The following is a 24,385-nucleotide window of genomic DNA, read 5'->3' on the forward strand; positions in this document are numbered from 1 at the left end:
GAAAAATCAAGAATAAGTAACACGAACCCCACCAAAAGCTAGGGGTGATCTCAGGTGCTCCTGAAGGGTGAAAAGATCCTGCTCCACATGTGGCACCCGTCGTGTTGCTAATGTTATAACAAATCCGGTGAATAGTCTTAATTCGGTAGGTCACATTCATGAAAGGGAAGGGGATTGTAGTTACGACGTAAGGAACATATCCGATATCATTTGTGAAACGGTTATTCCATAACGGTCAACCAACTCGTGATGGCGTCCGTAAAATTTACGAAGGGATGATTTCAACTTCACCATTTGGAACTCTTGGTTTAATAGCTTCCTTGTGAGCAGCAGCCCTCTATCAAGAAAATCATGATAGGAAATACAAACACCGGAATATCGTATTAATTGGGAGATATATACCCCGTATGCAGGTGCTGCTGGAATGTTGCTACTTAGAAATGGAAAGTTCACAACTGGAAAGCTGAAATCATCTCTTTTGTCGCAAAGTTTTGTTTTCGACCGACTCTCATTGTCAATTTCTAGATGTAAGTCAAGATATGAGGCTGACTTAACTGTATATGTTGTATCCATTATCTCTAGTTTGATGGGATAGATGCTTTCAACATAGTCACCAAATTTTGAATTATTTAGTGAGATGATCTTTATATTAATTAGTTAGTGATCTTTATATTAGTTAGTTAGAAGACATCATCTTTATATTATTTAGTGAGAGGACATCATCTTTATATTATTTAGTGAGAGGACATCATCTTTATAGCGGAAAGTAAAGTTAAAGGATATTGCTAACTTCTTATCTTTCTTCCTAAGAAGTTCTTGTATGAGTCTATAACATATTAAAAGATCGTTACGTCAATTCGCCCATTTTTTTCTTTCTTTGTGATCTTTTTTTACTGTATCGCTCTATTCATTTATCAATAAAATTCAGCACTATGTTCTGAAACAGAAATTTTTATTATAATTTGTTTTTAATTTCAGGGATCAAATAATAAGTCCTATACATTTAGAATACGTGGTTTGAGTCAATATCCGAAATATTGTAATTGACCTAGAATTGAAGTATTTTGTCGTGAATCCTATCATTTTGTTCTAGAATTTGACTTTCAGTAACAATAACAAAAGATTTAAATAACCATATTAAACGATTGGGTCAATTCTTTTTAAATATAAATTTAAAATACACACATTCACCTACATTAGCTCAATTAAAAACTATTCTTAATCCGAGAAAAATAAATCGGGGAATTTCCCTTTTAAAATTCAAAAATAATGTAACTAATTGGTCACGAAAAGCTATATAAACTATTAAAAGTGACACAAGAGCTCAGTAGATATATATTTTTCAGTTACTAATGTAAACAATAACTGTCAATAATAGGAATATAATGGCTACACAGGAAAATGATTCTACAGATATCGAAGCCGTTCTCAAAGATCTCAAAAAGGTAAGATTTCGTATAAAGACATATTGAATTTCGTTAAAATTTGATTTTAAATTTATTTCTTGTTTTGAGTCTTTAGTACGGAAACGAACAATAAATCACAATATTTAACAGATACTTCTTAACTTTAAGTATGTTAGTTCCATCAAGTGACGTACGGAAAAGGAATTATATAGAATCATATTCATAGTGTAGCCACGGCCATTGATAGACACACTTAATTCATCCATTGACTGGGACTGATAAGTTGAACGTGTGTCTGTAGCCGTCCTACTGCTCACGACGTATATTTGTTAAAGACATTTAAACTGTGGGGTCGCCAAAGGTTCTGAACGCCTAAATAAAATAATTCGCAAAACTAATCAGGAGTACACTGATGTTATGTTATGATTTATATTGAATACTTAAACGTTCTTTACTTGAGAAACCCTATGAAACTTTTACGAATATGTTTCTAATCCCATAAGGCATTGAGACCAATGTACCTACATGATACGCATTTCTTGGTGCGAATACGATACGCATTTTGATGGTCAGTGTCTTTTGGGAAATTGAAAATGATATTAAGTTACAAATTCTGTTTATTTTTGCGTGAACCGCATATTTATTAGTTAGAAATATGGTCTATTCAGGAATATTCGAAAACTTTTTTTCTGTTCATTCGGAACATTTGTTCTTCTTATTTGTATTAACTTCTTGCAATTAAGAGCACCTACATACGGGGTATTTAATATAGTCACAATGACAACAAAGAACTTTACACTGATCGCTAACTCACTTATTTGCTATATGATAATAAAATAAATAGTTGAAAATCTATATAGAAAAGAAAATGAAATAGCTATCCATACGTATAATTTTAAAGAATGATAATGATTTAAAACATGGACTTAAACACATTTATTATTAATAAACCAGGTGTTGGCATGACACGGGTTATGTTCTTCTCATATATGTTATGATGGTATGATACTAAACCCCTCAAGGGGATGATTGTGCCTGATATTCATATGATGAAGACATATTTTTCAATCAGTTTAATTGAAGTCTGGAGCTGGTATGTCAGTTAACTGCTAGTAGTCTGATGTTATTTATGTATTATTGTCATTTTGTTTATTTTCTTTGGTTACATCTTCTGACATCAGACTCGGACTTCTCTTGAACTGAATTTTAATGTGCGTATTGTTATGCGTTTACTTTTCTGCATTGGCTAGCGGTATAGGGGGAGGGTTGAGATGTCACAAACATGTTTAACCCCGCCGAATTTTTGCGCATGTCCCAAGTCAGGAGCCTCTGGCCTTTGTTAGCTTTGTATTATTTTAACTTTTAGTTTCTTGTGTACAACTTGGAGTTTAGTATGGCGTTCATTATCACTGAACTAGTATATATTTGTTTAGGGGCCAGCTGAAAGACGCCTCCGAGTGCGGGAATTTCTCGTTGCATTGAAGACCTGTGAGTGACCTTCTGCTGTTGTCTGCTCTATGGTTGGGTTGTTGTCTCTTTGGCACATTCGCCATTTCCATTCTCAATTTTACACATGTACCTCAGTCTTCCAAAAATTCATAAAATTAATTTAGAAATAATTAATGAGGTATTGCAAACTAGTCAACAAGTATGATACAATGTGCATTAATTAATGTTCCTTACGACCGATCATCAATAGGTGTAGCTCTCCCACGAGGTGGATTGAGATTGAAAAATTATTTGACCTAATATAAAACCATTATTGAAGGAGCATAACTTTTGAATTCTAGATACAACAGATTTCAATAATAAAATAGAGTCACACAAGATAAAAGGGAATGCATTATTATTGCCTATGATATAATAATGATGATGTAATGAAAATGTACAGAAATATATTCATTGTTTATTTAAAAGAAACGGTTATAAATGCAGTAGAATTAATTGATACACAAGACTATCTTTTTAAGATATACAACAAAAAAGGTTAAACTGCATTTGTTAAATTATTTCTAAGAAACAATGAATTTGGTTTTAATAGACAGTAATACATACAAGTTATACACGTAAGAGCGCACATCGGTGGTATATTTTCACCATTATGCATATATCTTCATCAAATTAATGGCAATGTTTTGTACTAAGCAACAAAAAACAGACACGATAATAAGCAAAAAAAAAAAAACAGGTCTTAATTTTGAACAGGTATATTAAGTATACATGTATAAGCAACAATTTAAATGTATTAGCTGGATTCAAACCCATTTCTATTTGTGGTACAGGGTTTTACTGCATGCACAAAACAAATGATTAGTAAGTAGATTTTGTCTTATTGGTAGGAATAAATATTCCACACTCTATGAAACAAAATCCCGCTGCAAATGTTTGCACCTGTCCTTAGTCAGGAATCTGATGTACAGTAATTGTCGTCTATTTATGTAGTTCATAAGTGTGGTTTTATACAGTATATACTAGTAATTTTGGGGCCCTTTATAGCTTGCTGTTCGGTGTGAGCCAAGGCTCTGTGTTAAATGGCGGACCTTGGCCTTAAATGGTTTACTTTTATAAAGTGTTACTTGGATGGAGATTTATCTCATTGGCACTCATACCCCATCTTCCAATACCTATTTAATATGGGTTGTTTTTGTTACAAAAAGTAAATAAAATGACTGTTTTTTACAGAAAAGTAAATAAAATGACTGAGGGACTTAGGTGAAATATTACCTCTACCAATAAGAACCCTAGAAGTGTCATCCATAGGTAGTAGTTTGACCTTTCACGTTGGTAAAAATTAATATCGAAATATAATCAACATTTATCTCCACACTTTATATTTAACACCACTCAACATACCCAAATTGTCATGATTTACAAAAAAAAATATATCATCCTCCACAAACATGACGATGAAAACACTGAGATATAATTTACAATTCAGTTGAAATAAGAATGACCATAAAAAAAAGTTCTAAGTTTCACGTATTGACTTTTTTTTAAAGCAAATTATCTATACTTTTCAGATAAACAAAGGTTTGCTTAGAGAGCTTAAATCATTTGCACATCCACCACAACCAGTTAAAAAGGTCATGGAGGCAGTATGCATTTTGCTTGGTAGAACTCCGTCATGGGAACAGTCGAAGAAATTACTTAGCGATGTAAATAAGTTTATGCAGCAGATTCAGAATTATGACAAGGATAACGTATCTGTAAGTATAAAATGAGACCATCTGGATTTTTAAAAAATGGTAATGGTTTCTCTTCTATATAAATATAAAAAGATTTGATACGAGTGCCATTGAAACAACTCTCTCTCTCTCTCTCTAAGCAACAATTTATAAAAGTAAATCATTATAGGTATATGTATCTATAACTTTACTTTGATCTATAATGGTTAATTTATAAATTGTGACATAGATGGAGAGTTGTCTCATACTGAGCAAGTATGGTCCAATTTGTCAAAATATGCTTAAAAACAACAATGATGAACTACTCACTTGCAAGTGGGTTTTTTTAATCAACATTATGTATGTATGTTGAATTTTTCACTGCAAGCACTATGAATTCATCATGATGTTGATTAAACATTACACCATTCCAAGTCCTTTTGTTTTCCAAATAATTCATTTAACCAATAATTAACAAGTTCCGGGTCGATTCCGACACCAATAGTGATAGTTAAATTGAGAATGGAAATGGAGAAAATGTCAAAGAGACAATAACTTGACCAACGAGCGGAAAACAGTCGAAGGTCACAACTAATGAATGAACGTTATTTACACACCAAGGGGTCAAAATATAGTCTTTATTAAAATACTGGTGTATATCGAGGTGTCCATACTGTATAGAAAGCTCTGCATCGTTCAGGGTCTAAACAAACATGAAAAATTTAAGCAGAAACACCTCAAAATTAATCTGCCATAAATATAAAGGAAAGAATTGACCGATAGCCTCACATGCAAAGACAAAACTGTTTAACTCTTTTGTCTGATTATAGGTCAATCTAAATCAGTGTCATAATCTACATTAATCTTTATATTTTCATTTCAGACGGAAATAATAACAAAGATACGCAATGAATATACAAGTGACCCGGAGTTTAGTGTTGAAAAAACGAAGACAGTGTCAGGGGCGATATGGAAGTTATGTTCGTGGGTCATTGCTGTGGAAAAATATGATAATCTTAAGAAGTCCGCCGATGAAAAATAACCCATATAGTCACCATATTGCAGGAACAAAATGATCGCATATGTATACATGGCATACTTATCACGTGGTTGTATAAAAGATGCCGTCAAAACTTTAATTTATGAATTGGTGCTTCTTTATGTATAACGAACATGCAACAATTTTTTAATTTTTTGGCGGAATTTCCCTTTATAAAAACAAACCAAATAGTTGGTTTTCTTACAACCTGTGACAATTTTTTTGTGAATACTGATGTTCACTTCAGGGCCAAATTTATGTAAATACAATTCGAATACCTATGAGTATGGTACCAAGTGAATTATTTGACATTAAAATTGTTTGTTACAAAATAATCGTTTGTTACTTTATTGTCATTTTAAAGATTCTTTTACTTATATGTGCATCTTAATAGTCTCCATACTAGTATATTTAGTTCACTGCATAAAAAAATACTTCTTGTCAGAAACATGGAGTCTCGTATTATATAACTGGATATCTTGATGCCATCATTTTGTTATATCAGCTGGTGCTTTATGAGATTTACCGCGTACGAGAATATAAGAATACTTACATTCAAGCTTAAATTATGAGCAGTAATTTAGAGACTACATAGGCGGCAATATCATATATCAAAGGGATCGATTTGTTTAGAGAATTAGCGTACTAGTATATGAAATAAGGACAATTGGTTGTAACGATGTTTTTTCTCGATTCATAACATGGGTGATATACTTGTAGTTTTTGTAAATAATTGTATGTCTACGTATTCTTGATTGTGAAATAAACTTTGGTTAAAGGTTTTATGTAACCAAATTTTATACGTGGAATGTTGATGGATCAAAATTTCGGATACAATTTATAAACTAGATACCCTAAGAAACATTCAGTTAAAGTTTAAAGCTATTTGGCTCAGTAGTTTCAGAGGAGAAGATTTTTTAAATAGTTTACGACGACTGACGACAAAAGACGACTGAAGACGACGGACGCCAAGTGATGGCATAAGTGTACATGGGTCCCTTCGGGCCCCGATGAGCTAATACAAACTAGAGGCTCTAGAGCTTGTGTCGCCCATCTTGTTATATGGAAATATCAAACAGAGCACACTTTCGAGCATCGTAGACGAGAATAGACCATGCTTTTTTTTGTTGATCTTGTATTACTGATCTTTTAGTCTGTTTAGTTTTTTGACTTATTAATTGATCTTGCCCAGCTAATCATTTTTGTGATTTAGGATGGTTTTTATCTGTCATAATGAGGCTTAACAGAAAAGAAAATGTTTCTCTCTAAATATCATAGTTTTATTGATAAACAGCAAAAATGGAAAAAAATATATATCTTTATTTTTTTATTTTTTATTTATAGGCAATAACTCCTATAAGAATTTGTCTAACAGTTTTGCGTAAATATGTACAATTAGTAGAGCTCATTATTCTAAAGATATTTGTTTTCCTTTAAGATTGTGTCTATTTATAACGGTTAAAAAAAATAATAGACAAAACTTACTTTATTTTTCCCTATGTTCTACCTTTAGCAATGTCAGCCCTGTTGGTTGGTAGGCAGGGTTATCTGACACTTTTTAGCTAGATACCTTAATGATGATTATGTTCATGTTTGGTTGAACTTGTCACAGTATTTTCAGGGGAGAAGAATTTTGTAAAAGATTACACAAATTTTACGAAGAGTTGTTCGAAATTGATTACGAAGGCCAATAACTCTTACAGTGGTCAATTGTGTTTGTTTTTTGTTTTTGTTTTTTTTTGGTTATTATGAATTATTTGTAGATCTTACTTTGCTGAACAATTTTGCTGTTTACAGTTTATTCAAGATATTATCCAAAAAAATGCAAAAGTTCCTTAAGATAACAATTCTGAGACAGCAATCCATCAACGGGTGTGAAAATTTCAGGGAAAATAGGTTTTGACCTGATGAACATTTTTATGCTGTCAGATTTGCTTTAAATGCTGAAGTTCCAGTTCAAGCTCAAAACTGCATTTTACCACCATGTTTTATTTTAAGCCATGGTGGCCTTCTTGGATGATGGGCGTGGCCATCGAATACATTTTTGAAACTAGATACCGTAAGGATTATTTATGACAAGTGTTGTTTAGTTTGGCCAAGTAGTTTCAGAGAAGAACATTTTTGTAAAAACTTACAAATTTTTTTAAAAGGTGTGAAAAGCTGACTTTAAAGGGCAATAACTCTTTTGGTCATGTTGACTTATTTGTAGGTTTTACTTTGCTGAACAATTTTGCTATATACAGTTTATCTCTATCTATTATATTATTCATGATAATAACCACAAACTGCAAAATTTCCTTAACATTACCAATTTATCAGGGCAGATAGAAATTACTCTGATGAACATTTTTACCTCATGTCAGATTTGCTCTAAATGCTTTAGTTTCAGAGCTATAAGCCAAAAACTTAATTTTACACCCATGTTCTATCTTTAGCCATGGCGGCCAACTTGGTCGGTGGGCGGGGTCATCGGATACATTTAATAAACTAGATACCCTAAGAATGATTTAGGCCAAGTTTGGTCACGTAGTTTCGGAGGAGTAGAATTTTCTAAGCGTAAACGGACGACCACGACGGACGACGGACGCCAAGTGATGAGAAAAGCTCACTTGGCCCTTTAGGACAAGGTGAGCTATTGAGGCTATGTCCCTGAGACATTAATACACCTCAAGTTAAATGGAAAAAAATGAGAATGTAAATGGGGAATATATCAGATACAACTACCCGACCAAAGAGCAGCGAGAAAATTCCACACGCAAAGGTGGGCCACAGTAGACCCCTAAATGAAAATGTGTAATAGTTCAGTGATAAAGGACTTCATACTAATCTCCATGACATTTAAATGAACTGAAATTAAAAAAAAAAACAAACAAACAAACAAACAAGACTTACAAATGTAAAATGCTCCAGACTTCGGACAGGCACAAATAAAAAAAAAATGTTGTGCGAGATCTCAACCCTCTCCCTATATATACCTCTAGCCAAAGTAGAATGAAGAAACACGCAGCATTACGCACAGTAAAACTGTTTAAAAGAAGTCCGAGTCCGATGTCAGAATATGTAATAAAAGAAACTAAGAAAAATGACAGTGATACATAAATCAACAATGACTAATAACAGTTACAGACATGACAACTCCAGACCTTAATGAAACTGATTGAAAGTTTTTGTCATCATCCTATAAAAAAACAAGCACAATTCCTCCCGTTAGGGTTTGCTTCATACCATTATAAATTATACAAGAAGAACATAACCCGTAAAATGCCAACAACTGGTTCAAGAATGAATGTGTCTATTTCCGATGCAAAGACACTATGAGTAAATTAATATTAATACCAAAATATGTTATTCTTAATGACCTGAAAACAGTAGAGTAACTATATCCATTATGAAGAATTCTGTGTAAAAGTTTGGTTAGCTTTTGAGGTAATTCCTGTCGTTTTTGTGCTTTGTAAAGAATATTACAATACAAGATTAGATTTAAAATACCTGAACGCATGTTGATTTATATTTACGAGCGATGATTAGCCAGCATGACAAAACAGGTGATTAAAGAATTAAACTATATATATTACTAATATAGGACAATGGTGTTGATTAAAAAATAAAACCTTTCCAGGCCCTTTTCTTTTCTAAACAATTAATATAACAAACAAGAGGCTCTCACATTTAGTTAAAGTTTGAAGGTAATTGGCCCAGTAGTTTCAGAGGAGAAGATTTTTAAATGTTAGCAAACTTGATGAATAAATTGTGTAAAATTGTCTTTAAAGGGCAATAACTCCTAAAGGGGTCTTTTGACAATTATGGTCTATTAACTTTTTTTGTAGATCTTACTTTGCTGAACATTATTGCTGTTCACCAATAACTGCAATATTTCCTTAAAACTACCAATTTAGTGGCAGCAACCCAACAAACCCACCAATGGGTTGTTCGATTCGTCTTAAAATTTCAGGACAGATAGATTTTTATCAATTAAACATTTTAACCCATGTCAGACTTGCTCTAAAAGCTTTAGATTTAAGATATAAGCAAAAACTGCATTTGACCCCTAGGTTCTATTTTTAGCCATTGTGGCCATGTTTGTACATGGATCAAAACTTCGGCTACAATTTATAAACTACATTCCCTAAGGAACATTTAGTTAAACTTTGAAGGTATTTGGTACAGTAGTTTCAGAGGAGAAGATTTTTGAAGTAGTTTACGACGACATACGACGACAACAGACGACGGACGACGACGGACGCCAAGCGATGTATAAGCTCACATGGGGCCCTTCAGACCCCGGTGAGCTTAAATGTAATAAGCTCCAAATCCGTTGGTTCAAACAGAAAGATTTTGAAAGCAGACAAGGCCGTGCGTCTTATAACAGCATGACTTTATCAGATGACATACAAGTACTAAAAATCCAGGCTGAAAATAAAGTTTATATATAATTAGATACTAAAATTCAGTCACATAACCGCGATGTCGCGGGTGTTTTCTAATTCAATAGACACAGCAAAAAATATGTTCTTGTTGTTTTACTAACGAACTATGCAGAATTATAACGAATTATCGCAACGAACGTCAAAAAACAAATTCGACGAACGTTACACAATGCAAATTCGGATTCAACCTTAAAGTTACATTGGTTATACCCGTGTATATTCAAGTAGGCATCTACGACAACCACTCCTTTCAAATTGTCATTAAAAGACTTTTTTCAGTTGTTGCATGTCGAATTATCATATAAAACGACAATGAAAATTCATTGCACCTCCAAAAAATCCACATCAGAAATGATCGCACTTACAGTGATAATTCATCGCATCTATAGTTAAAATAAATCGCATTCAGTGATTAATATTATGGATTATGCTGCTTTAATGACACTTTTATGGACTTTAATCCTATTATCATACATTAAAAATTTGCATTCTAATGAAATTGTGTTAAAAATACTTTCAGATCAAATACTTTGTATTTTCAAAATGCAAACAAACGCAGTTTTCCCCCATCATCCTTCATTTTTTTATATATAGATAAGGCCGTTAGCAAAAATGGTTAGTTTTCTCGTTTGAATTGTTTTACATTGTCATATCGGTGCTTTTTATAGCTGACTATGCGGTATGGGCTTTGTTCATTGTTCAAGGCCGTACGGTGACCTATAGTTGTTAATGTCTGTGTCATTTTGGTCTCTTGTGGACAGTTGTCACATTGGCAATCACACCACATTTTCTTTTTTAATTATAATTATCGCATACAACGGTGAAAATTAACTAACTGGATTCGCACTTTATACATAGTATGTGTGGTTTTGGAAATCATGTAAAATAGGTTAAAATCATAATAAATAGTATTATATACTCTAATAAGGAATAAGGCCAATATACACATGTATATGAGGTATTTTTTTCGTCAATTGCATATGTTATAGATTATACAGTTTGTGTTTTTGTTTATATGCACGTCGAGTCAACACCGGTAAAATAGATTTTCATTGGTAATCTTGCCTCATTTTTTGATTATTGTTATAATGGAACTCGTTAGAGAATTTCCGTTAAGATGTATCTACTTACAAAACATCAGCACACATTTTGAACGTACATGTAAGTAGTAAACGAACCGATTTGTTGAATAAAAAAACAATATTTCTACAGCATGATTACATTCTGTTTCGAAATAAACTTGAAATTTATACAAACTCCGATCGATACTTTTGCTTCATGTACAGAAAACATAAATGTTTTTTTCTATATAGTGTCCGGATTCCCAATACAAAATATATTAAGGTTTTACAAGCAAATAAAAGGGAACGTCGTTATGTCAATTCGCTGATCCCCCTTTTTTTATCCTTATTTATTGTATCGCTCTATTTAATTATTAATAAAATTCAGAACTCTATTCTGAAGGGAAAAAAGTATTATAATTTTTTCAGGGATCAAATAATAAGTCCCATGATTTATGTGGTGTTAGTCAAAATCCGAAACATCGTATTTGACTTGATATTCTGTCGTGAATGTTATTATTTTGTTCTATATTTTGACTTTCAGTAACAATAACAAAAGATTTAAATCTAAAGTTCAGTATAACCTATTAACGATTGGGTTTATTCTTTTCAAATATAAATTTAAAATACACACATACACCTACATTAGCTCAATTAAAAACTATTATTAATATGAGAAAAATAAATCGGGGAATTTCCGTTTAAAATTCAAAAATAATGTATCTAATTGGTCACGAAATGCTATATAAACTATTAAAAGTGAAACAAGAGCTCAGTAGATATATATGTTTCAGTTACTAATGTAAACAATAACTGTCAATAATAGGAATATAATGGCTACACAGGAAAATGATTCTACAGATATCGAAGTCGTTCTTAAAGATCTCAAAAAGGTAAGATTTCGTATAAAGACATATTGAATTTCGGTAAAATTAGCTTTTAAATTTATTCCTTGTTTTTGAGTCTTTAGTACGGATACGATCAATAACTCATCTTCATTTACACTGACAACCTATTTGAATTTTACAAAAGAAATTAAATGGTAGTTTTCTCGTTTAAATTATTATACATTTGTTATTTCGAGGTCTTTCATAGCTGACTATGCGATAAGGGCTTTGCTAATTCTTGAAGGCTGTACGATGACCTACCGTTGTTTATATATGTGTCAGTTGGTCTCTTGTGTCCAAGAGTTGTCTCATCGACAATCATACCACATCTTCTTTTTTATATTTACTCTTAATTTTGATTGGGGTTTGAAATAATTAAATAAGTCGATCTTGATTTAGGTGGATCATCACTAAACATTTCCTCAGATACAATTTTCTTATAAATTTACCAATTTTTCATAGATAGAAAAACATTTTTTGGTTAAAAGAATGAAATTGATTAGATAGAATTTCGATATGATATGTATGAAAAAACACAATATTTAACACATACGTCTTAACGTTTAGTATGTTAGTTCTAGCAAGTGACGTTAGGAAATGGAATTATATAGAATCATATTCATAGTGTAGCCCTGGCCATTGATTGACACACTCAATTCATCCATTGACTGGGACAGATTAGGTGAACGTGTTTCTGTAACCGTCCTACTGCTCACGACGTATACTTGTTTATATAGACATTTAAACTGTGGGGTCGCCAAAAGTTCTGAACGCCTAAACAAAATAATTCGCAAAACTAATCAGGAAGAAACTTAATGTTTTGATTTATATTGAATACTTAAACGTTTTTTACTTGAGAACCCTATGAAACTGTTATGAATATATTTCTAATCCCATAAGACATTGAGACCAATGTATCTACAGGAAACGCATTTCTTGGTGCGAAAACGATTCGCATTTCAATAGTCAGTGTCTTTGGGGAAATTGAAAATGATATTAAGTTACAAATTCTGTTTATTTTTGCGTTAACCCCTGAGAGTTCACGCATATTTATTAATTAGAAATATGTTGCAGTCTTGTAATTGACTGCTCCATAGGCTTACATGCTAAACAGCTGATCTTTGAAAATAAAAAAAATAAAAAATGCTACATAGAAAAAAAATCATGTTCATATCATGTCTCTACTAATGTGAAATTGTGATTTAATCGAGAGAAAAAAGGAGGTCATGCCACGAAGAATAAAAAGTTACGCAATCCTGAAGTCAAAACATTTTTTTCTACTTTCTGTTTGCTATTTTTACTAGGCCGCACCACTTCCAGTAAACATGATATCCTTCCACTTTCCTGGATTGATATCCCCAAAAGATGCAAGATTTTTTTTTAAAGTCTATATATATGTTTCAATTCAGCATAAACCTATAATCAAACAGAAAAAATTGATTTCAGAAAAAAAATTCAGAAAAAAATGCACTATTTTGTTTCCCTCCATGTTTTGACATGCACCGGAAACGAGTTGTAATACAAGACTGGTACCTATGGTCTATGGAGGAATATTCGGAAACTTTCTTTCTGTTCATTCGGAACATTTGTTCTCCTTGTCTGTATTAGCTTCCTGCAATTAAGAGCACCTCCATACGGGATATTCAATATATTCTAAACATGACAATAAAGAACGTTACACTGATCGCTAACTCACTTATTTGCTATATGATAATAAAATAAATAGTTGAAAATCTATATAGAAAAAAAACGAAATAGCTATCTTAATGTATAATTTTTAAAGAATGATAATGATTCAAAACATGGACACATGTACCTCAGTCTTCCAAAAATTCATATAAATTAATTTAGAAATAACTAATGAGGCATTGCGAACTAGTCAACAAGTATGATACAATGTACATTAATTAATGTTCCTTACGACCAATCTACAATATGTGTAACTCTCCCATGAGATGGATTGAGATTGAGATATTAATTGACCTAATATAAAACCATTATTGAAGAGGCATAACTTTTGAATTCTAGATAAAACAGATTTCATCAATAAAATAGAGTCACACAAGATAAAAAAGGGAATGCATTCTTATTGCCTATGATATGATAATGATGATGTAACGAATATGTCCACAAATATAATCATTGTTAATTTAAAAGAAACGGTTATCAATGCAGTAGAATTAATTGATACACAAGATATCTTTTAATGATTCCCAACAAAAAAAGTTTAACTGCATTTTTTAAATTTTTTCTAAGAAACAATGAATTTGGGTTAAATGGACAGTTATACAAACAAGTGTATGTAAGAGCGCCCATGGGTGGTATATTTTCACCATTATGCATATATCAAATTAATGGCTAATCAACGAAAAACAGACACGATAATAAGCAAAAAATACAACAAAAACAAACAGGCTCCTGATTTTGGACAGGTACAATGTATATTAAGTATAAATTAAACTTCTTTTTTATGAAACCATGTGTTGTTGTTTACATACACGTCATTCCAGCAACGGTGGAACAGTTGTTTCATAGGATATATTACCTCATTTTTTTATTGTATCCGCTACAATTTGTGTACTTAAAAAACATCAGCACAATTTTTGAACGTATATAGTAAACACTACATTTCTACAGTAAGGTCACCTTTTCGCCGATTTTTTTTTTTTTTTTGTTTTCCTTTTCACTTTTTCACTGTATCGATTTATTGATAAAACTCAGCACTCTATTCTGAAACAGAAAATGATATTATCATTTTTTTTTTAATTTCAGGGATCATAAAATAAGTCCCATGATTTATGTTGTCTTAAGTCAAAATCTAAACTATCGTATTTGACTAAAAATTTCTGTCTTAAATCTGATTATTTTGTTCTATATTTTAACTTTCAGTAACCAGACAAACTATTGGAAAATCATTATATTTTCCCATCATGAATGTCGTCATAACAATAACAAAAGATTTAAATCTAAAGTTCAGTATAACATATTAAACGATTGGGTTTATTCTTAAAATTTAAAGTTTTTAATCCATAGTTTGCAAATACACACACACACCTTCATTAGCATGATTAGCTCAATTAAAAACTATTCTTAATCTGAGAAAAATAAATCGGGGAATTTCCGTTGAACATTCCAAAATAATGTAATTAATTGGTCACGAAATGCTATATATATGAACTATTAAAAATGAAACAAGCTCTCAGTAAATACCTATTTTTCAGTTACTAAATGTAAACAATAACTATTAATAAGTAAAAAATGGCTACACAGGAAAATAATTCTACAGATATCGAAGTCGTTCTTAAAGATCTTAAAAAGGTAAGGGTCACTAAAGGTTCTGAACGCCTAAATAAGAAAATTCGCAAAACTAATCAGGAATAAACTTACTGTTTTGATTTATATTGAATACTTAAACGTTCTTTACATGTGAAACCCTATGAAACTGTAATGAATATGTTTTGTATCCCATAAGACATTGAGACCAATATATCTACAGGGTACGCATTTCTTGATGCGAAAATGATACGCATTTGAATAGTAAGTGTCTTGCGGAAAATTGAAAATGATATTAAGTTAGAAATTCTATTTATTTTCTATGCTTTTCAGATAAACAAAGGTTCTCTTACAGAGCTTAAATCATTTGCACATCCACCACAACTAGTTAAAAAGGTCATGGAGGCAGTATGCATTTTGCTTGGTAGGACTCCGTCATGGGAACAGTCGAAGAAATTACTTAGTGATGTAAATACGTTAATGCAGCAGATTCAGAATTATAACAAGGATAACATACCTGTAAGTATAAAATGAGACCCTCTGGATTTAAAAACAATGGTAATGGCTTCTTTACTATATGTATCTATAACAATTTACTTTGACCTTTAATGGTTTACTTTTATAAATGTTGACTTGCATGGATGAAGAGTTGAATTTAATGCATGAGTTTATACAAACAAAAATCTAGTTTGAACCAGTGTGATCACTGAGATGAAAAAATATAAGTTTCACTGTTTTGCTAATTAAATAATTTAAATCTTAAATGAAATCGGAAATGGAGAAGAGACAGCAACCATATCAACGAGCGGAAGGGCGCATTGCATTTGCGCCATTTTTTTTTAAAACCAATCTTTCATTTGCGCCACAGATATTTCATTTGCGCCATTTTACAGGTAATACAGGTACATTTAATATATAACAGGACAGGAATAACAGTCGAAGGCCACAAATAATGAATAAACGTTATGCGACAGCAGTCTAGTTATAATTTAAAACTAGAGGCTCTAAAGAGCCTGTGTCGCTCACCTTGGTCTATGTGAATATTAAACAAAGGAAGAAGATGGATTCATGACAAAATTGTGTTTTGGTGATGATAATGTGTTTGTACATCTTACTTTACTGAACATTCTTGCTGCTTACAATTATCTCTATCTATAATGAACTTGGCCCAGTAGTTTCAGTAAAAAATGTTTGTAAAAATTTATAAATTTTATGAAAATTGTTAAAAAGTGACTATAAAGGACAATAACTCCTTAGGGGGTCAATTGACCATTTCAGTCATGTTGACTTATTTGTAAATCTTACTTTGCTGTACATTATTGCTGTTTAAAGTTTATCTCTATCTATAATAATATTCAAGATAATAACCCAAAACAGTAAAATTTCCTTAAAATTACCAATTCAGGGGCAGCAACCCAACAACAGGTTGTCCGATTCATCCAAAAATTTCAGGGCAGATAGATTTTGACCTGATAAACAATTTAACCCAATTTCAGATTTGCTCTAAATGCTTTGGTTTTTGAGTTATAAGCCAAAAACTGCATTTTACCCCTATGTTTTATTTTTAGCCATGGCAGCCATCTTGGTTGGATGGCCGGGTCACCGGACACATTTTTTAAACTAGATACACCAAAGATGATTGTGGCCAAGTTTGGATTAATTTGGCCCAGTTGTTTCAGAGAAGAAGATTTTTGTAAAAGATTACTAAGATTTACGAAAAATGGTTAAAAATTGACTATAAAGGGCAATAACTCCTAAAGGGGTCAACTGACCATTTCGGTCAAGTTCACTTATTTGTAAATCTTACTTTGCTGAACATTATTGCTGTTTATAGTTTATCTCTATCTATAATAATATTCAAGATAATAACCAAAAACAGTAAAATTTCCTTAAAATTACCAATTTAGGGGCAGCAACCCAACAACGGGTTGTTGGATTCATCTGAAAATTTGAGGGCAGATAGATCTTGACCTGATAAACAATTTAACCCATGTCAGATTTGCTCTAAATGCTTTGGTTTTTGAGTTATAAGCCAAAAACTGCATTTTACCCCTATGTTCTATTTTTAGCCATGGCGGCCATCTTGGTTGGTTGGCCAGGTCACGCCACACATTTTTTAAACAAGTTACCCCTATAATGATTGTGGCCAAGTTTAGTTTAATTTGGCCTAGTAGTTTTAGAGAAGAAGATTTTTGTAAAAGATTACTAAGATTTACGAAAAAATGGTTAAAAATTGACTGTAAAGGGCAATAACTCCTTCAGGGGTCAACTGACCATTTTGGTCATGCTGACTTATTTGTAAATCTTACTTTGCTGAACATTATTGCTCTTTACAGTTTATCTCTATCTATAATAATATTCAAGATAATAACCAAAAACAGCAAAATTTCCTTAAAATTACCAATTCAGGGGCAGCAACCCAACAACAGGTTGTCCGATTCATCTGAAAATTTCAGGACAGATAGATCTTGACCTGATAAACACTTTTACCCATGTCAGATTTGCTCTAAATGCTTTGGTTTTTGAGTTATAAGCCAAAAACTGCATTTTACCCCTATGTTCTATTTTTAGCCATGGCGGCCATCTTGGTTGGTTGGCCGGGTCACGCCACACATTTTTTAAACTAGATATCCCAAAGATGATTGTGGCCAAGTTTGGATTAATTTGGCACAGTAGTTTCAGAGGAGAAGATTTTTGTAAAAGATTACTAAGATTTACGAAAAATGGTTAAAAATTGACTATAAAGGTCAATAACTCCTAAAGGGGTCAACTGACCATTTTGGTCATGTTGACTTATTTGTAAATCTTACTTTGCTGAACATTATTGCTGTTTACAGTTTATCTCTATCTATAATGATATTCAAGATAATAGCCAAAAACAGCAAAAATTCTCTAAAATTACCAGTTCAGGGGCAGCAACCCAATAACGGGTTGTCGGATTCATTTGAAAATTTGAGGGCAGATAGATCTTGACCTGATAAACAATTTTACCCCATGTCAGATTGCTCTAAATGCTTTGGTTTTTGAGTTATAAGCCAAAAACTGCATTTTACCCCTATGTTCTATTTTTAGCCATGGCGGCCATCTTGGTTTGTTTGCCGGGTCACGCCACACATTTTTTAAACTAGATACCCCAATGATGATTGTGGCCAAGTTTGGTTTAATTTGACCCAGTAGTTTCAGAGGAGAAGATTTTTGTAAAAGTTAACGACGACGGACGACGGACGACGGACGACGACGACGGACGCCGGACGCCAAGTGATGGGAAAAGCTCACTTGGCCCTTCGGGCCAGGTGAGCTAAAAAAAACAGCACAAGGGGTCAAAAATATGGTCTTTATTAAAAGGTGTCTATTGGGGTGTCTATAATGTATAGCAAGCTCTGCATCTTTCAGAGTCTAAAGAAACATGTTTACGCAGAAACACCTCAAAATTAATCTGCCATTAATAGAATTAAACGAATTGATCGATAGCCTCACATGCAAAGAGAAAACTTTTTAACTCTTTTGTCTGATTATAATAGATCAATACAAATCAGTGTCATAATCTACATTAATCTTTATATCTTCATTTCAGCCGGAAGTAATAACAAAGATACGCAATGAATATACAAGTGATCCGGAGTTTAGTGTTGCACAAGCAAAGAATGTGTCAGGGGCGATATGGAAATTATGTTCATGGGTTATTGCTATGGAAAAATATGATAATCTTAAGAAATCTGCCGATGGAAAATAACCCATATAGACCATATTGCATGAACAAAATGATCCAAAAACTGATATATTTCTATGTGTATACATTGTATAAATATCACGTGGTTGTATTAATGATGCCATCAAAATGGCTACATGTAGAGAATTGATAGTCTTAATTTAAAATCAATTGTGATACCTTGTAGAAAATAATTTAAAATCTTTAATTTTTATGAATTTGTTCTTTTTTATATACAATGTTATAATGAACATGCTATTTACCGGATTTGTAATAACATAAGCAACACGACGGGTGCCACATGTGGATCAGGATCTGCTTACCCTTCCGGAGCACTTGAGATCACCCCAAGTTTTTGGTGGGGTTCGTGTTGCTTAGTCTTTATTTTTCTATGTTGTGTCTTCTGTACTATTTGTCTGTTTGTCTCTTTTTATTTTTAGCCATGGCGTTGTCACTTTATTTTCAATCTATAAGTTTGACTGTCCCTCTTGTATCTTTCGTCCCTCTTCTACAAGTTTTTATTTTTTTGGGCGGAATTCCCCAGTAAATAAACAAAAGAAATAGTTGCTTTTCTAAAAACCTGTGAATACTGATGTTCTTGCTGGTCACTTCCGGGCCAAATTTAGGGACATACAATATGAATGTCCATGAGTGTGAAAACAAAGCAATTATTTGACAAAAAAATTGTTCGTTACAAAATCATCGTTTATTACTTTATTGTCATATTCAATAGATATTGGAAGATGTTGTATGAGTGCCAATGAAACAACTCTCCATCCAAGTCACAATTTATAAAAGTAAACCATTACAGGTCAAAGTCAAGATTGTTTTACTTACTTACACAAATCTATTCAACTGATTGTTAGGGATAAAAAAAAATGCAAAAGTATAGTAGGCGAAAAGAAATTGTTAAAAAAAATCACAGTCTATTTAAGACAACAGTTGTGGATTCAAAGTTGTAATCGTGCATAACAAACAACGACACCAACATTACTATTTCAAATGAAACAGTTTGTAGATCCTCTAAACAATGTTTTCACTGGTTTTCGTATACTAACCATTGCATGAAAGTACCCTGTTTCGCGGGTAAAGTCTATTGCTCCTGCTGATAATATATATATCTATAATTTCGGTACTTATAAATCCTTGTCTTCAAACATTCGGCTTTGTGCGGTCTTGATAGAAAATCCAGAAAAGCGCTTCGGATACATGAAATTTAAACGTGTTGCTTGCATCTTTTTTTTTTATATAAAAGGCACAATTGCTATTTTGTATCTGTATTGTTGGTTTGCTTTTGTATTTTGAGATGACCCCATGATTTTGTCACCTGTAATCGTAAGTCTAAAGTGTAATCCTAGCTTCGTCAAATGTCTAGTATGTGTGTATCATAATAGTCTCCATACTTGTATATTTTGTTCACTGCATTAAAAAAAAACTTCTTGTCAGAAACATGAAGTCTCGTATAATGTTACGGGAACCCTGTGATGCCATCATTTTGATCTATAAGCTGATGCTTTGGTAAAAGCTTACCGCGTGTTAGAGGTTTCTCAACATCTTACGAACGGACGAAACTCTACGAACGTATCGTTATGGAGCAGTAATTTTGTTATAATAAAATCCATAATAAATGTCTACCGATACTGCAGTGTGTTTAAAAGACAACAGTTAACAACTTAATATCCTTTTTTGCAACCTTGCATTTTATTGTTGTCATTAAACATCCGTGTTCCAATTTATTTTCTGTTTTTGACTGTTTCGTTTTCTTACGTTGAGTTCCGTTTGTTGACATGTCGTATATATGCGTTCGATTTATCTCCCTTATCCATTCAAAAAGATTTTTTTTTATAATGTCCTTGATTAAAAAAATCAACACATCTAGTTTGCAATTGGTTGATTGATTGTTTGGTGTTTAACGTTCAGTGGCAAATATTCCATTCATTTCATTGCGAAATTAGCGTTTTGTAAAGGATTGATAAGTGATCGAGATAACACAACTTTATATATTTCATATATCCACACGTACCTTCTATGGGTCCAATCTGTTTGAGTTACTGTGAGTTTCATTATTTCGTATCGGAGAGTATCTTGAATAGATATGTCGCAACATAGCTTTTTTATTTCTAATATTTATTGGGAATCAGTAAAAGAAATTCAAAGGTGCACTCGATCTATCGTTAGAAATAGAGTTTTGTGTGTTCTTGTTGAAAGTATGAGTGCTACAACCCTAACACAACTGGTAGTCACATAGTTATCAAAATATATATTTTGATATATTACACCCCTAACTAAAAAGAAAAATGAGAAATATGAAAAATAGAGGAAATATACACAGTATGCCATAGAAGCTTAACGGAAACAATAAACAAGAAAAAAAATGTATATACTCATAATTAGACTATAGAAGAAACATACACACATAGAATAAGAAAGGCCATGATAACAACAAAAAACACAATATATAAGTTTAAATATTTTCCTTTATTTTTCTTGTTAAGTCTACCAATTTATAACAATATATCAATAAGAAGAGATCATTTGGATTTTAGTGGTTGGGGCAAAGAAGTATCCAGGAACTTATTGGGATGTTTTCTTTTCAAATTTAAATCGAAAGGCGTTCACTCCTAGATTTATTTTACCTCGTGTCCACGAACGAATTTTTACCGTTAATCAGCATCTAGCTAAGATAAAAAAAAAAAATCCTAGCCCTTTCGATCCATATACATGAATCTATATTTACCTTTTTCACATAAACTAAATAGTGATGTTGTCATCATGTTTATTAAAATTTCTTGTACGATTACTGTCCTTTGATTAAATATTCTTCACTTAAATTTATAGATCAATAAGACTTTCAACTGTGTTGATTGAACAGTAAATTGTATATAATATATTATATAATATCAAATAAATATAATATGTATTTGTTTCAAAATGGTTTTAAAAAATCAAGCATGCATATTTTACATGTAAAAGACATTTCAAAGGGAAGAAGAGCACAGCCGATAATCCAAAATTATAAGATAAATTACTGCTCCCTCTTTTCTCGTTACGACAAGTTGCGTCAAGTAAGGGCGATTTTCGTTCCTTCGTAAGATGTTGAGAAACCTCTATTATACTTAAATTCAAACTATAATTATGAACAGTTATTGAGAGACTTCGATTCATAAGCGGCAATATCATGTATTAAAGGGACCAATTTGTTTAAAGCATTGGATTCCAACTAACTTAAAGGATATGAAATAAAGACAAATAGTTGAACAGATGTTGTTGTTTTTTTCTCGATTCATAACAACAGTTTTGGCAAATAATTTGTATGTTTACGTTATCTTGATAGTGAAATTTGTTTTTTTCAAAGATTTTATGTCACCAAATTTTATACGTGGAATCTATTGTGCACGACAGTCATCTATGAGCCTCCTCGAGGGTTTTTTATCATGTGATTACTTAACCGTTTTTGTAGTGATTATTTGATTACCAGACTAAAAAATTCATGATTAGAATGAAATTCAAAACAGTGTGGCTGTGGCCATTGATTGACACATTAAATTCATCCATTGACTGGGACAATTTAAGTGAACGTTTGTATGTAACGACCACTGCTCACTATGTACTTTTTAAAGACACTTAAACTATGGGGTCACCAAAGGTTCTCAACACCTTAATAAAGTAATTCGAAAAATTAATCAGAAATAACACGATGTTTTGATTTATATCAATTATATAAATCAAAACATAAAGGTTATTCCTGATTAATTTTTCGAATTATTTTATAATTAAAGGCGTTAAGAAACCTTTGGTGACCCCACAGTTTAAATGTCTATCGTAGGTACGTCGTGAACAGTGGTCGTTACAGACAAACGTTCACGTAAATTGTCCCAGTCAATGGATGAATTTAATGTGTCAATCAATGGCCACAGCCACACTGTTTTGAATTTCATTCTATTTGAATATTTGATTATCTATGACTGTATTTTTGATTATTTTGTTAACAAAAAAATATTTAATGATATTTATCAAGGAGTAAATAGGTTAGATATAAAGTGTACTCTTTGTACTTTGAATATCACTGAAGACGAATTCCATTTTGTTTTACATTGTGAATGCTATAGAGACTTAAGGAGACAGTTTATTAAACCTTATAATTATAGACGTCCATCCTCGTCCAAATTAGTCCAACTTCTCAGCACTGAACATGTAAAAGATTTGCGTAATTTGTGTAAATTCTTGTTTAATGAACTTAATCATAGGACCGAACTGTTATAATAATTGGTCAATACTTGATATTTATTTGCTTCTCTGATGTATTATGTCATGTTGTGTTATAAAAATGTATTTGTATTTATTGCACTGATAAGCATAATGTGTTTAAAGTAATAAAAAGTTGAACTGAATTGAATTGATTATATGATTATATTGGCAATAAAGTTGTGATTATGTGATTACTTTGACAATGCCATGAGGGCCTTCATCTATAGTTTGTATTGGTTTCATTTTGTTCTTTTCTAGTTATAGTAGTCGTGCTAGTATTCGCTGAATTTTCATTGAAATTAACAGTAGTTACCATTGTAACAGAAATACAGGTACAGTATCAATGAAAGTATCCTAGGATATGTCCTAAGATATGTCTTAGGGCATTATTTAGGATGGTCTTAGGACGTGTCTGAGACATGTCTTAGGATGTAATACAAAGCTATCTTAGGACTGTCATAATTTCGATGGTCACATGACCATCCTATCACATTTATTTAATTGAAAAAAATATGTACGGAATTCGATGACATATATTTTATTGTATTTGGAAGAAAGGATGACTCTTTTATGGAAAATAATTTATGCAAAATAAAAGTTTTAACGTAATACTAGTAGATACGTTATTATATACACAATAAAAAAAAAATATAAATAAATTGCATACGACCACAAAAATAAATAGTCGCACAACTTTGTTAAATTCGTGCTAGAATTTAATGTTAGCATGTAAATTGCTTTGTCTTTTGGTCCACTCGATTACATTGCATGTATTGAATAAGGATTAAGTAAAAAGAAGTCATTTTTTCCCACATTTTAATTAACATTGCACCGTTAGGTGCAAAACAAATGTTACATGATGATACCATTGTTTAAGCAAAAAAGACAGCCCCATTTATTCTATATAAATGTACGAGCGTAACGATATGACATCGTCAAACACACTTTTAGGAGATTTACTATTGATGTACATTTCATATAGATTTGTGTACAGAAAAGCAATTTTAGTGTAGAGTAAATGACATTATCTCAAATTGTATTTAGATATGTACATCAAGAAAGTTTTCGTTAACCGGACTTATGACTTAGACGTGTCCTAAGACCATCCTAAGACATGTCCTAGTCCTAGGACAGCTTCGTTGACACGGGCCCAGGTTTACGAGTGCCAATA

General features: G+C 32.1%; 2 protein-coding genes across 3 annotated transcripts; both read left to right on the top strand.

Moving 5' to 3' along the window:
* Window positions 1-1,267: 1,267 nt before the first annotated feature.
* On the top strand, window positions 1,268-5,986 carry LOC143080868 (dynein axonemal heavy chain 3-like). Its single transcript, XM_076256975.1, has 3 exons — window positions 1,268-1,445; window positions 4,427-4,612; window positions 5,454-5,986. The coding sequence occupies exons 1-3, from the start codon at window positions 1,386-1,388 to the stop codon at window positions 5,610-5,612; spliced, it is 405 nt and encodes a 134-aa protein (XP_076113090.1). The 5' UTR covers window positions 1,268-1,385; the 3' UTR covers window positions 5,613-5,986.
* Window positions 5,987-11,760: 5,774 nt separating this feature from the next.
* LOC143080876 (dynein axonemal heavy chain 3-like) lies at window positions 11,761-19,157 on the top strand. 2 transcript variants are annotated; one of them, XM_076256988.1, is made up of 3 exons: window positions 11,761-11,990; window positions 15,591-15,776; window positions 18,832-19,157. In XM_076256988.1, exons 1-3 carry the CDS (start codon window positions 11,931-11,933, stop codon window positions 18,988-18,990), a joined length of 405 nt encoding a protein of 134 aa, XP_076113103.1. In that variant the 5' UTR covers window positions 11,761-11,930; the 3' UTR covers window positions 18,991-19,157. The 2 variants fall into 2 exon arrangements, with proteins under 2 accessions (XP_076113103.1, XP_076113114.1); XM_076256999.1 differs by lacking the exon at window positions 11,761-11,990 and adding an exon at window positions 15,151-15,302.
* The last annotated feature ends 5,228 nt before the right edge of the window (window positions 19,158-24,385 follow it).

The sequence above is a fragment of the Mytilus galloprovincialis genome, chromosome 1 (genome assembly GCF_965363235.1).
Source record: "Mytilus galloprovincialis chromosome 1, xbMytGall1.hap1.1, whole genome shotgun sequence".
In the NCBI taxonomy this organism is placed as follows: Eukaryota; Metazoa; Mollusca; class Bivalvia; order Mytilida; family Mytilidae; genus Mytilus; species Mytilus galloprovincialis.